The 13,367-nt window shown below is 32.6% G+C and overlaps 1 protein-coding gene across 1 annotated transcript; it reads left to right on the forward strand.

Annotated features, from left to right (window-relative positions):
* The first annotated feature begins 4,785 nt into the window (after window positions 1-4,785).
* On the forward strand, window positions 4,786-7,592 carry LOC142623954 (protein IQ-DOMAIN 19). Its single transcript, XM_075797446.1, has 4 exons — window positions 4,786-5,369; window positions 5,571-5,810; window positions 6,183-6,875; window positions 7,238-7,592. The coding sequence occupies exons 1-4, from the start codon at window positions 4,917-4,919 to the stop codon at window positions 7,256-7,258; spliced, it is 1,407 nt and encodes a 468-aa protein (XP_075653561.1). The 5' UTR covers window positions 4,786-4,916; the 3' UTR covers window positions 7,259-7,592.
* Window positions 7,593-13,367: the final 5,775 nt, after the last annotated feature.

Here is a 13,367-nt window from a genome sequence, read left to right on the forward strand (position 1 = left end):
CTTCTATTTTTTGGGTAAGGGTTAATTTAGAGCATTTATTATAATTTAGGATTACTACATTTTTCAATCACAAAAAAAAAAAACTAAGGGTGTGATGAGTATTATGTGTTATCTTAGATGCTTATTTTATGTACCTAGAGGTGTGATGAAAAATTATATTATCACACATAATACTCATCACACCCCTAGATACATAATATAAGCATCTAAGATAACACATAATACTTATCATACCCCTAGGTTTTTTTTTTTTTTTTTTGTGATTGAAAAATGTAGTAATCCTAAATTATAATAAATGCCTAAATTAACCCTTACCCAAAAAATAGAAGAGCCTTTGAGCTCGCGCTCAAGCGCGTGCTCAGAAACTATTTTTTTTTTTTTTAATCTCTTCCATATTTTGGAAAAAAAAAACTACACGTTTAAAAAAATCTCATGTTCTATCTATGTATTATTTTAAAAAAAAATATCTCACTTTCTATCTTACGTTTAAAAACTACCCAACCACCTGGTACATGGCTTTCATGCTTGGATTGGGATTTGGATGCTTCTACTAATATTTACAATAGCTGAGTATCCAATGAGTTTAAAATTGACAAATTATGATTATCAATACTTATATTGCATTTTTATAAGGTACATAAGTAAATTAATAAGTTTTTTGTTAAAGGAAATGCTCCTAGAAAGATCCTAAAATTTAGTAACTACACATCCACCTTTGTTTGTTTGTTTTTTTTTTCCCCCTTTTTGGTGTTGTTGATGTTGTTTTTTTTCTCAACTTTTATGTATGGCAGTTATAATTTTTTGTCTAATCCTAAAATGTAGCTTTTTAATCCTAAAATTTAGCCATTTACTAAACATCCATAACATAAGTAAATACAAAAGATGTTACAAATTATGTTTAAGTTTGCTTTTTTTTTTTTTTTAATTTAGAAAATATTGTGGGTCATCATAAGTTGACCCGACCACGAAAGAGTAAGAATAGTAACTTGTTTTAGTTTGACTAATCATACCTGCCTAACCAGACTCGGTTACTTTGTCTACCAATAACATGTCTTGTATACAAATCCCAAAAAAATCTTTTCCAAAGACGATGGTTAAAGTTTAGTACTTTTTTTACCCAACAAAATTTATTCATAAGGATTTGAGAATTTTTAAATGGGTTTGGGTTTTGCACAATATGTTCTAAAACCTACCCAATTAGGTATTTGCATTACTAAAATATTTCAATTATTAATTTTATTTACACAAAAATATGTGGTTTCTATAACAAAAGTATATATGTGTTTCTTTCTTTAAATATTGTTGAATTTAGTGTATTAGTGTTCACTAATACCTCAATTTAGATCAATAGCATATCAGTTGTTTAATTATAGGTTCATCCAAAATAACTCAACTCATTCAACCAAACAAATGGTTAGATAAGAAAGGAAATGCTAATGAATGCTTTTAGGACAATGGTTAACAATCTATTTAAATAAAAATTTTATAAAAAAAGTAATTAATGTTTTGATATTTTTTTTTCTTATTTCCCATAAAAGTAGTATAAAAGGTTTTTTAAAATAAATTGTTAATTATTACCTTAAAGGCACTCATTAATATGACCCTAGATAACATGGGCATGTACGAGTGAAGTAGTGAACTTCTTACCATTTCCAATGCATTCTATTTAGGAGAGAGAGAGAGAGAGAAAGATGCATGCCTTGATAATGCCATTTAGAACATGATTAATGATTGATTGGAGTTGCTAGAGAAGAAATAGATGGGCAAATCCCCAAACAGTGTTTCCCGGAGCCAAACACTGAGACAAAGGGGGAGCACATAAACATACCATGTGACAGCCAGCTAATTGTTTCGTTATAAGTAAACAATTAATAGATAATAATGCAATTTTAACTCATCTATGATGGGTGAGATGGGCCAGACCTCATTAACTCAATGTTCATGAACTAACCACCGCCAGTTCTAGAGGCTGTAATTATTTATTTATTTATTAAAAGGAATTATTCTTTTTCTGATAATGAAGGAATTTTTCTATTTGGATATATTATACAAATATACTTGGTTAGGATTTAATTGGTCTTTTTTTTGCGAATTGTTTATATAATGCAAAATAAAAGGTAGATATGATCAAATCAAATGCAGTGATTATCATTCAATGACCAGAGAAAATAAAAATGCATTCGTTATGACTAAATGAAGTCCTGGGGGTACGTATATATTAATTAATCATCATGCTGATTTTATTACACTAGTCATAACCCGAATTAATCTAATCCAAGACCTATATATGAGAGGGGTAAAAAAAAAACTACAGATATATGGTTGGCAATTTACTAAGTTGCATGGATATTGCGTGCGAAAGATTTTGCTAGTGAAACATTAATTTCTTCTGGGTCCAACAATGTAAAATTTTTATTTATTATTAATAAGAGTGATATGGATTAGTGGCATTACTCGACTCTTTTATAAGAGGAATTTTAGGGAACATGAAAAATAGAGGAGGAAAAGGATAAGAGGAAATGTCATTTTCTCTTATTTGGGAAGGGAAGAAATTAGGAAAGAAAAATGGGTATGAAAGAGTGTTTCCCTCCATGCTCACAAATTTTTTCTCTCCAAAATAAAAAGAAAACTTGAGGGAAGTAAAATATCAAAATTACCGCAACTTTTCAATTTTTCTAATAAGAGCATAATAATAATTAATTTTATATCCTTTCACCTTTACATCCTTTCCAAGAAACACACATGATGAAAAACATAAACATTTTCTATCTTTCCAACCAAACAAAAACCTTATTTTGATTAATTCCCCCTTTTCCATTCATTGTAAGCAACAACTAAAAATTTTGTGCATAAAAATTATTCATATCATATAAAAAAATAAAAAAAAATAAAAGAAGAAGAAAAAGAAAGAAGAGCACTGTTATTGTCACGAAAAAATGCACTATAAGTATATATTAGCGCAAAGAGTCGAAGCAATACCTAACCTAAAGGAGATGAATAACGGATAGAAGCCCTAAAAATCAGCTAGTGAAAAATGCTATAAAAAAAAAAATGATGAAGAATGAAAAGCAATGAGGTTGATGTAACTTTACTTTCAGTTTTATGAAGTGTTAAAGTTCTATTAAAATCATGGATTGTAGATTTTGCATGCTTCTATCATATGTGTCCAAATAAAGAATGATGGCAAAAATGGGCTTTTGCCCATTTCGCCCAAAAGATGCAACAAAATGCCTCTGTTCAGAAACTATCTAGCAAAATACTCCTATTTTGAAACTCAATTTTCTAAAAAGCGAGTTTTACATTGAAACTTGATTTTTAATAAATCGAGTTATAGGCAATCAAACTTAAAAAAAAAAAAAAAAAAAAAAATTATGAAACTCGAGTTTCATGTGAATTTTTCCAAATAACTCAATTTTCATCAAATCGAGTTTTATATTGAAACTCGATTTTTAGAAAATTAAGTTTCAAAACAGAGGCATTTTGCTAGATAGTTTTAGAATAAGGGCATTTTGCTACATCTTTTGGCCAAAGAATGATACATGTGTAAGTCTTGTAACAAGTGGTCTCAGAGTTTCTCTTATTGCTTCAGTCTTATTAGGTAGAGAGATGTTTTATTAAAAACATAGGTTTTAGATTGTGAATGCTCCTACCATATGTGTTCAAACAAAGAATTGGTTAATAAATATAAATATATAAGCCTTGTTACACGCCTTCACAGCCCATACCTACTCTTCCTTGTATGCATCATTTTTCACATTTAATCATGATCTACACAGCTTATGGTCACGTACCTAACTAATGGTCCCTGGTACTAGTAAAGCAGTAGATCATATTAAACTAAAACAGCTTTTCACACTCCCTTAATAGCAGTGCATGGCTCTCTGATAAAGCTAAATAAAAGCTTTTTGGGGACACACTTTTGAATAGAGGAGACACAACACAATGAAAAGATTGGTGGGATAAGGATGACTTCCTGCATGGTCTTGGTATCTGCAGGGTGAGCTTACTTGGATCATGGTCCATTGGAAAGCTTGGACTTGACTCCAACACCAAGAGCTAGCTAGCTACTGGCTAGGATAGAATGAGTGAGCACATGTTCACCACCCAGGTCCCTTGTTCATACACTTGTTTGTGGACCCGAACAAGAGGTCTTTCAATTTATAAATTCATGAGCCCCCCAAATGGACAGCTTTCCCCACCAAGATATGAGTATTTTACACGGATTCTGCATGTTCATGAACCCATTTTCACATGGTTTCTGATCCTCCATATCCAATAGTAAACCACAATAAAATAAAGTGACCTAAACACCCTAGCTGACTATATCACAATGAGGATTAATGACAAGGACAAAATGGGTAGCTGACAAAAAGGTCAATTAATCAAAGGTAAAGGAATCTCTGCCTTAAACTTCCAGGAGAGAAGCAAGTGGCTTATTTGGGAGTTTCCTCTTTGCTTCTTTCCCCCATCAACATGGCCATACCCTATACGAAAATTTTCACAATTTTTAACATATTTTATTGTGATTGGAATAATATTATGTTTAAAATTATCCACCGATGACACCACTTTCATTTATTATGTACTAATCATAACGTGTTATTTTAACCGCAGTTGTGAAAAGTTGTTGTGTCACTAAACTTACTGAATAAACAATGATTGATCAAAGAGCAAACCATCCATTGTAAATGGTAGTAATGACAGAATTGATAAATGAGATGGGGTAATAGAACAGTGAAATTAGGCTGTCCAAACAAAGAGCAATAAGTTCAGTACTAATAAGCTGGGCCATTATAGTGTTGAATGCAGTTTCTCGAATATAGACAGAGTGAGATCTAACAGTACCAATTTTTGCTTTCTCATATGTATGTTGTTGCAGTGTGATACAATTGCAGCTTAGAAAAGAATTGACGATAATGGGGAAGACGAGCAAATGGCTTAGAAGCTTGTTGACAGGGAAGAAAGACAAGGAAAAGTGTGCTCCAAGTAATCAAATTTCTTGCATTGCCATTGAGAATAATCCAACAACTCCAATTTCGAGTCTACAGACGACCCCAAAAGAGAAAAGGAGATGGAGTTTTCGAAGATCATCAGCCACTGCAGCATCAGCAGCTCCAAAGGACTCGATTTCTACAGAACAGATTGCCACCACGCCACAAGCGGCACAGAATGCATTGGACGTTGAGAATGAGCAGAAAAAGCATGCCTTGGCAATGGCAGCAGCCACGGCTGCAGCCGCTGATGCAGCCGTTGCTGCTGCACAGGCTGCAGCTGCAGTGATCCGACTCACAGCAGTTGCCAATGAAAGAGTAACCGCAGTTGAAGAAGCTTCTGCAATAAAAATTCAATCCGTTTTTCGTTCTTATTTGGTAAGAAACTCTATCAGTAGTTACGTATAACAGTGAATATCTCTGTTTTAAACTCAGAGAAGTTGTCAAGAGCTTTATAACTCGGTGGTATTACCTAGTTTCCTTAACAATTGAATTATATAACAAATACCACAGATAATGACACAGATGTTGGAAAGATGAAAATGCTAATTGTGAGCTATTTCAATGGTGTTGTTACAGGCAAGGAAAGCACTGTCTGCATTAAAAGGATTAGTGAAGCTTCAGGCACTGGTGAGAGGTCACCTGGTGAGGAAACAAGCCACAGCTACACTAAAGTGCATGCAGGCATTGGTGACGGTACAGGCTAGAGCTCGGGCACAGAGGATCCGGATGGCTGAATTAGAAGCAAATCCTGTTAACCAGAGGCAATCTACTCACAGAAAATCAACACAGGACAATCGGTTCAGTCACACCTATCATGTTAGTTATTTCATTAATTTCCCTATTTGAGATCTTTACTATGAAAGAGAAATTACTTGCAATGCCATCTTTCAGAAATGGTTCATTCTATATATTTCCAAAATTGGGAATATATTTATTATTTGATTGTAGCCCTTAATATATGTTCAACAATAATGATGCTTGAAACTTGCCAATTTAGTTTGAAATTTCATTTATTCTCTATGGGTTTCTCTTAGCACTAGAAAAACATTCCTTTCTTTGTTAATTTTACTTCTTTGCCTGATTCTCCAAAAAAAAAAACAAGGAAGGAACACTATTGATCATGCAATTTGGTAAAGAAGTAACACAACTGATGAAAATTGATATGCACTTTGGTTTTTGTGCATCCAGGAGACGGATAAAGGAATGGAGGAGAATATTAAGATTGTGGAGATGGATCTTGGTGAATCAAAAGGAAGTTTAAAGAGCAGAAATAGCTGTTCTTCTAACCATACACAAAATGAAAGAGAGGAGCAGAGAATATCCACTTATTATGCAGCACAATGTGCATACTCAAAGCAAGACAACTACCAGGCCTCTCCAGTTCCATCAGCTCTGACTGAATTGAGCCCAAGAGCCTGCAGTGGCCATTTTGAGGACTATTCCTTCACCACAGCACAAAGCAGTCCTCAGTACTACTCTGCTGTGTCCAAACCTGATCCAACAAGAATTCCTTTTGCATTTCCCAGGCCAGATTATGCAGAAACTATGTCCTATGACTATCCATTATTCCCAAATTACATGGCTAATACAGAATCCTCAAGGGCTAAAGCCCGTTCACAGAGTGCACCAAAGCAAAGGCCACCAGACTCAATTGAGAGGCAACCTAGTCGGCGTAGAGTATCAATGGAAGGAAGGAATGTCCCAAGGGCAGTGCGGATGCAGCGCTCTTCTTCACATGTGGGTTCAACTGCTCAAAACTACCAATATCCATGGTCAATCAAGCTTGACAAATCCACAGTTTCACTCAAAGACAGTGAGTGTGGATCCACCAGTACAGTGCTCACAAACACAAACTACTGCAGATCTCTTGCTGCATATGATGTGAGTGTAATTTGTTAGAATAATGGTTAAATTATTATCTTCATCATTTTCAATTAGCTTAAACTTTTGGGAGAATTGGTAATTTATTATGGTATTAGAGTCAGTGGTCATAACTCATAAATTGAAACCATGTCTACACTCTAATTCCCATTGAAAATTTAAACATGTATCATTTCCTAACAGTTTAAACTTTTGAGAAAATCGGTAACTTATCATAATTCATCCAGAAAAAAGGGAAACAAGTTAAAGAACACTTGAAGAGGAAAACATAGAAATTCTCTAAAAGAAGACAATTTGCTTGATGGTAGCTAATCTTAATCAACACCTGATCAAGTTGTATCGTCTTTTTGTTGTGACTGCAGCCTCATGGAAATAGGTATTAACAATGCATCTTTCACCACAATAATGACTGAAACTTGTATATGGTCCAACCAGAAGAAACATGCAGATACTAAGCAGATAATGAAAGCATCAGCAAGGAATGACCAAATATGGTGAAATGTTTGATATAGAAGCTGCTAAGTTTTCTGACTTATTTTCCCCCTTAATTTCTGGATTTCAGTGTTATTGCAAGGTAGTGCCATATTGTAAGTCAATTTTATGTAGAGTCAATATCTTTTTCCCACTTGGTGTTTCTTCATATTTTGGCTGAATGTGTTCCTGAGTTGAAAAATGTAAAGTTAAGGTTAACTTCAGTCTTCATGAGACATGATTTATTTACTTTCTGATTTGTCTATAAAATTTATGAAGTGTGATTTTCCAGTCATATAGTAACAAGCTTTTGTTTGCATTTTTTTCTTAGTATGCATATATTGAGTAAGATCTACATAGTTTGCAATACTGATTCACACATCTCCCTGCTAATGTTCTACTGCAAGGTCCTTTGTATTACCCCTTCCATAGTCATAAGGTTATCTAGAGTACTGATCATGAATAAGATCTCCATTATGCTCAGGCCTAGATCCTCGACATCTACTATCCTATCAGATAGCCGTGCTTGGCAACAAATAAACCTCATAATACAGAAACCAAGTTCCTTATGTTGTCCTGCAACATTGAGGGTTTTTTTAGTCATCTGTAGCTTGATACTCCCATTCTGAGATGTAAGTACTTGTTCTTGTAGGATGGTCCAGTTGAAGTGACTGAACAAACTCAAAAGGTTTTGGTTGTATACGTTATATGCGTCAGTCCTATCCATATTCTCACCTCCAAAGCCATGGTTTTAGAAATTACATCATGAGAAGAATATAACACTAGTTACTTTAGTAGTAACTACTAACTTATAAGAACCTATGTATACCTTATTTGTGGACTATGCTTTAAGGTACAGAGTGCATGTCATCTGAGAAGAATAACATATGGGAAAGTAGATTAGTGAATGAGAATTTGGAGTCCAAATATCATGACTCTCAATTGAGGCCATTAAGCACCCCACTCCTGTGAGTCACTAGAACAGGCATCCTTCATGGATGATAGAAATGATGCTATAAGTATATCTCTTCTAAATCTTGACTTTAAATGATTCGTAACTCAAAAATATATATAATCATGTCAAAAAAGAAGGAGCGAATTACATCAGCAACTGAAGATTTAAGGTCAAGAATCTCATTGGAGGCATATCTATGTTTCAAATAATTACTTTCAGTCTCTTATAATGTGGCCAAACTAAAAACTGATATGTCATCACTCCGTTAGACACATTTAAAAATAGTCACTATAAATTTAATAGAGACTAAAATTGTTTGTGAGCTAAAGTTTAGGGACCAATGTGTAATTTTGACTATAAATTTTATTCAACTATTCATGCAGCAAGGTATAGACAAAGATATTCATTAAAGTTTCAAATTATATAAACATGGTAGAAAAAATCACAAAATTGAGAGTCAAAAGAATTTACAAACAAAGATGGGATAAGTGACAACATTGTGAGTTCAAAGATGGATTTAGTGAATCACTACATTATAGCTATTGATTGATCCCATTGCAATCTCAATGTTAACGTACACTCCATTTGTTACAACAAATTTGTTAAGTGTAGGAATTGAAACAAAATCTTTACTATCCAATTTCCTAGTGTAGAAGCCTATCCGAGTTCTAAGAGCCCATTCAAATCAGCCTACTAGCATTATGGCTTTCAGTAACGGGCTTTTAGAAGCCCATGTTAGAATTTAAAACCAGTTTTTTTATTGGACCATACAGTACTCCTCCAAAAAATAAAATGAGTTTTCAGCTGCAAGCTGTAATTGGGCCTAAACAGATGAAATTTTTAGATCACGGTCTAATTTTCTTCTATGCTTGGCCCAAAAGGCCTATAGATGCACAGATGAATGAAAAATCGAAGTGGTTGAAGAACTAAAGGCAAACTATCTTTGACAAAATCCCAACTCAGTAGGACCCTATGGAGATTGGTCCGATTGGAGATAGTAGATTTGGTTCTATTCAACAAAACAACACATGGGCCATACCCATACAGATGCAGTGCCACTGACTAATTGGATTTACATTCAATCCTCACCCTAGTGACTAGTCCTACTCAAACTTACTTTCTTGTTGATATTGTCGGAGTTTCAAATGTAGCCCAAAATCATTATTTTGATTCCTATGGCTATGATAGCTTATGGGTCGTATTCTTTTTGCTTTTCCTTGTCAATCTATTTAACAAAACCGAGACAAATAATAATAGTAATAATAATAATAATAAAATATATGTGACTTAATTGAGAATTCTATTGTCTATTTAAACTCTTAATTAAAATTTGTCACATTACATTTTTATTAAATCATAGAATAGATAGTTCCATATATAAATACAATTATAATAAATACTAATTACCATAATTACATATTGAATAGTTCCATATACAAACACAGTAATAATAAAAGTTTATTAATAACTGTCATGATTATCAAATTTATATTTATACAAAAAATAAAAATAAAAGAGAGTAATTTTTATTAGATAAAATCATATTTTATTAAATTTTTTCATTCATTGCATGAATTACTAACTAATTTATAAAAGTTCACAAGAAAATGGCTAACCTGTTTTTACTACCAAACATTGATACCATTTCACTCTCATACAATTCTCGTGTTGCAAAATTTATATATGCAATTTTTTTAATGAACTTTTTATCACTTTATAAAAGTGATCATTTTTTTTTCATACAATGAAGTGGTGTTTAACATTTGACTAGACTATTTCACTTCCTACCGATGAGACATCCTAGAAAACTCATGGACAAATATTACAGTGGATTGAATGTGGGACATCCAGATTTATGTCACACTCAAGCTAATAAACCCACCACTAGTACCACCACGAAGGATGTGATAGGTTATGATTGATCGATGTAAAAGTGAGGATAGCAGTTTTTTTTTTTTAATATTATCATCAATTATAAATTACCACATTTACCAATTGTGAAAAACAAAAATTGTAAAATATTTTATGTCACAACGTTACTCTTGTTAGAAAATATCATGCATGACTTAAAACTCTACCCTTTTTCTTTAGGAAGTTGATATTTTGTGTCGTTGTATATAACATTCCTCACATAAGGATTAGTCTCCCACAACTACAAATGTAAGACTCATCCCATATGAACGGAATATATGAATTCACACAATGTGAATGGAATATATGTAACTCTTATCCAAAATAATAAATCTTTTCCAGGGGGGCTATTGGGAGTGACAATTTTAGTCGTAAAAGATATTTTTGGTATGACCCCTTGCCTCTTATTATATACTTGCCTATGATATATATGTGGTGTCTCCTATTATGTATAGAAGAGTGCATATTTACCAGCCGAGTGAGCCTTCTACCTCTCTGTACGTAGTTGCTTTCCCATATATTCTGTCTTATTTATGTTTTTATCATTAGTATTTAATTAGTTTGTTTTCTTTGATTGGATCAAATCATTTATGTCGGTTAGTCTGTATGGGTAGAATGTTCATTCCCTAACATTTTCCTTGATTTGAAATCTTAAAATCAAGATCATCTTGAAAGCATCGACCATTATTTCTCGAATAACCATTTGTTTCAAACTTTCAATTCATCACCATGTCCTTTAGCCTAATACATAAGTCTTGCTAAGAAACAAAATGTGGCAGAGAAACACAACGCAGTGGGTAGAGGCAGAAAAATTGGACTTCGAAGTTCAAATTGACCCACTTATCTAATGACAGAGCTAGAAATTTATCTTTGCGGCGCCAGACTAAAACTATAATGATTAACTTTTTTCTTTTTCTTTTTTACGTACTATATATTATGTTATATATAGTAGTATAAAAGATTATAAACTGAAATCATGATTTTTCTTTAAAAAAAATCATGATACAAATGAAATATTTTATAAACCGTTAGATGAAGAAACAAAAAATACAAAAACTAAATAACCCCTTGTTAAAATTGTAATATAAGTTCTTTTAAATAACTAAAACAATCAGGTATCAAATCCAAATTGAAATTCCCAGTAATTTCCCCTTGGGAAAAAAAAAAAAAAAACTACATCCTTGAAGATTAGAAAAGATGCTCTTTGGGAAAGAAGGTTCAACATTAAAATCCAAGGTCTATTGCTTTCTAAATTGTTGACATATTTTCTTTTTTCTTTTTCTTTTTTAAATGTATTAACAGTTCTCATCAACTTGGCCTTATCCAAATTTTAAATCTTAAATTATAATAAGGATTAATCATTATTAAAAAAAAAATCGTAGTTCATAGTAACACAAACACTAGTTTTTTGATAAACACACAACACTAGTTAGATTTAATAAGATTAGATTTTAAAAATCAAGAATCTAGTATAAATATATTGAAGCAATAACATTATTTTGAACAGAATCAAATATGAATGAGGACTAAGATTTCTTTTCCTTAAACAAAAGATATCAATTAAAATCCCAGTAATAAGAAGGTCAAAAGATTGGCAAAAAGAAATAAAGTAATTCTAGAAGAAACTTACATGTTTTTGCTATGGCCTAAAATGGGAGAGCAGTGTTGTGGTGAACGTGAAAGATGTGCACAGCGAAGTGTAAAAGAAAATTTTGACATCTTAATTGAGGAGTCACTTGATAAACAAACACAAACTACGATAATTTTTTTTTTTAATTGATTGAAAAATTTTAAGAAATAAAATTAGATATTTAAACTTTTTTTTTTTCTACTTTGGGGGCCATGGCACTTTGACCCTCCAGTAACTCCATCATTAAGGTCTAATATACAACTTTTGTATTAGTTTTTTTCAACTTTGGAGGGCCATGGCCCCTTAATGGATCAGCCAAAGCACTCACCCACGTGTTTAAGCAATGTTTTGGTTTGGGAAACCCATCTCCTATGTAGCAAATAAACAAACTAGAGACAAACATTTCACCAATTGCTTTTATGACATGTAATTTCAGCATTATAGTGAATAGGTTTTTATTAGAACTGTGATTGTGTTTGTGTGGGGTACTTCTTATTCTTCTATTTTAAAGAACATAGAATCCTTATAAAACTTATAATCTCTTTAAAAAGAGTATAGAAACTTCAGAGAATATTTTCATTTCTTCTTACTTAGTCAAAGGTCTTATAACTGAATTGGTATCTCTCCATGTACAAAGTGCTGGGAGGTTTAGGGGAGAAATGATTTGAGATACAGGGTTAGCAGTATATTGTAATTATCTCTAAAAAAAAACTCTCAAAATAATCCTATAAAAAAGAAACTCTCAAAATAAGAAAATAAACCAAATATTCCTCAAAAATCAATTTCAAACAATTCCATTTATTTTCATTCTATTGGGCAGAGGCTTAGTGGGCCAAGTCCAACGTCCAGTAAAGGCGAAGGCCATGTTAGGTCAAGTCTCAATTAACCCATTAGTTTTGGGCTGCCATCTTTTAAGAGAATAAAGTTGTGCATTTTCCATCAACTATAGTTTTTTTAGTGTAGCAGGTAAGCGCATTTACCATCAACATATTCATTTCAAATTTTCCAAATAAGTTGTAAGCATTTCATGTCAAGTGAGTACAGGAACATTGTGCATGATCCTAAGTAAATGAAAATGAATAAAAAGAGAAGCACATTTTGATAGCAGAAGCTATTCATGGGTCTGAGAGGGCAGGAATTCCAATCTGCCCCGAACATACTGTGTGGTCCTTTTTCCATCGCTTTCTTTTGTGGAATCCTATCAAAAGGAAAAGAAAGAAGGCCACTCTTTGAGATATCTAGTGAGATTCCATCCCATTAGTCATTAGAAAGTCCACTTCTTCTTCAATAATTTGAAAAAAGTCCACTATATGATCATCTCTGCACTACCAACTTTCCTTTTGCATCTCCTTCTTCCTTCATTATGGTCTTTTTTGATGATTGCTCTGCCAGTTTTCAATATTAAAATCCATAAATTTGATGAAACTAGAGTATGTACTAGAAAGCATTTCACTTTTCACCTTAATATTGATAATTTATACTAAACTCATATACAGTTTGACTGATATTCATTTTAAAGTGAAGT

This window comes from Castanea sativa, chromosome 2 (genome assembly GCF_040712315.1).
Source record: "Castanea sativa cultivar Marrone di Chiusa Pesio chromosome 2, ASM4071231v1".
Classification (NCBI taxonomy): Eukaryota; Viridiplantae; Streptophyta; class Magnoliopsida; order Fagales; family Fagaceae; genus Castanea; species Castanea sativa.

Coding starts and splice junctions, on each gene's coding strand:
- LOC142623954 (XM_075797446.1), top strand. CDS start 4,917: ATGGGGAAGACGAGCAAATGGCTTAGAAGCTTGTTGACAGGGAAGAAA. Junction 5,811..6,182: donor GGTTCAGTCACACCTATCAT/GTTAGTTATTTC, acceptor TTGTGCATCCAG/GAGACGGATAAAGGAATGGA. Junction 6,876..7,237: donor GATCTCTTGCTGCATATGAT/GTGAGTGTAATT, acceptor TTGTGACTGCAG/CCTCATGGAAATAGGTATTA.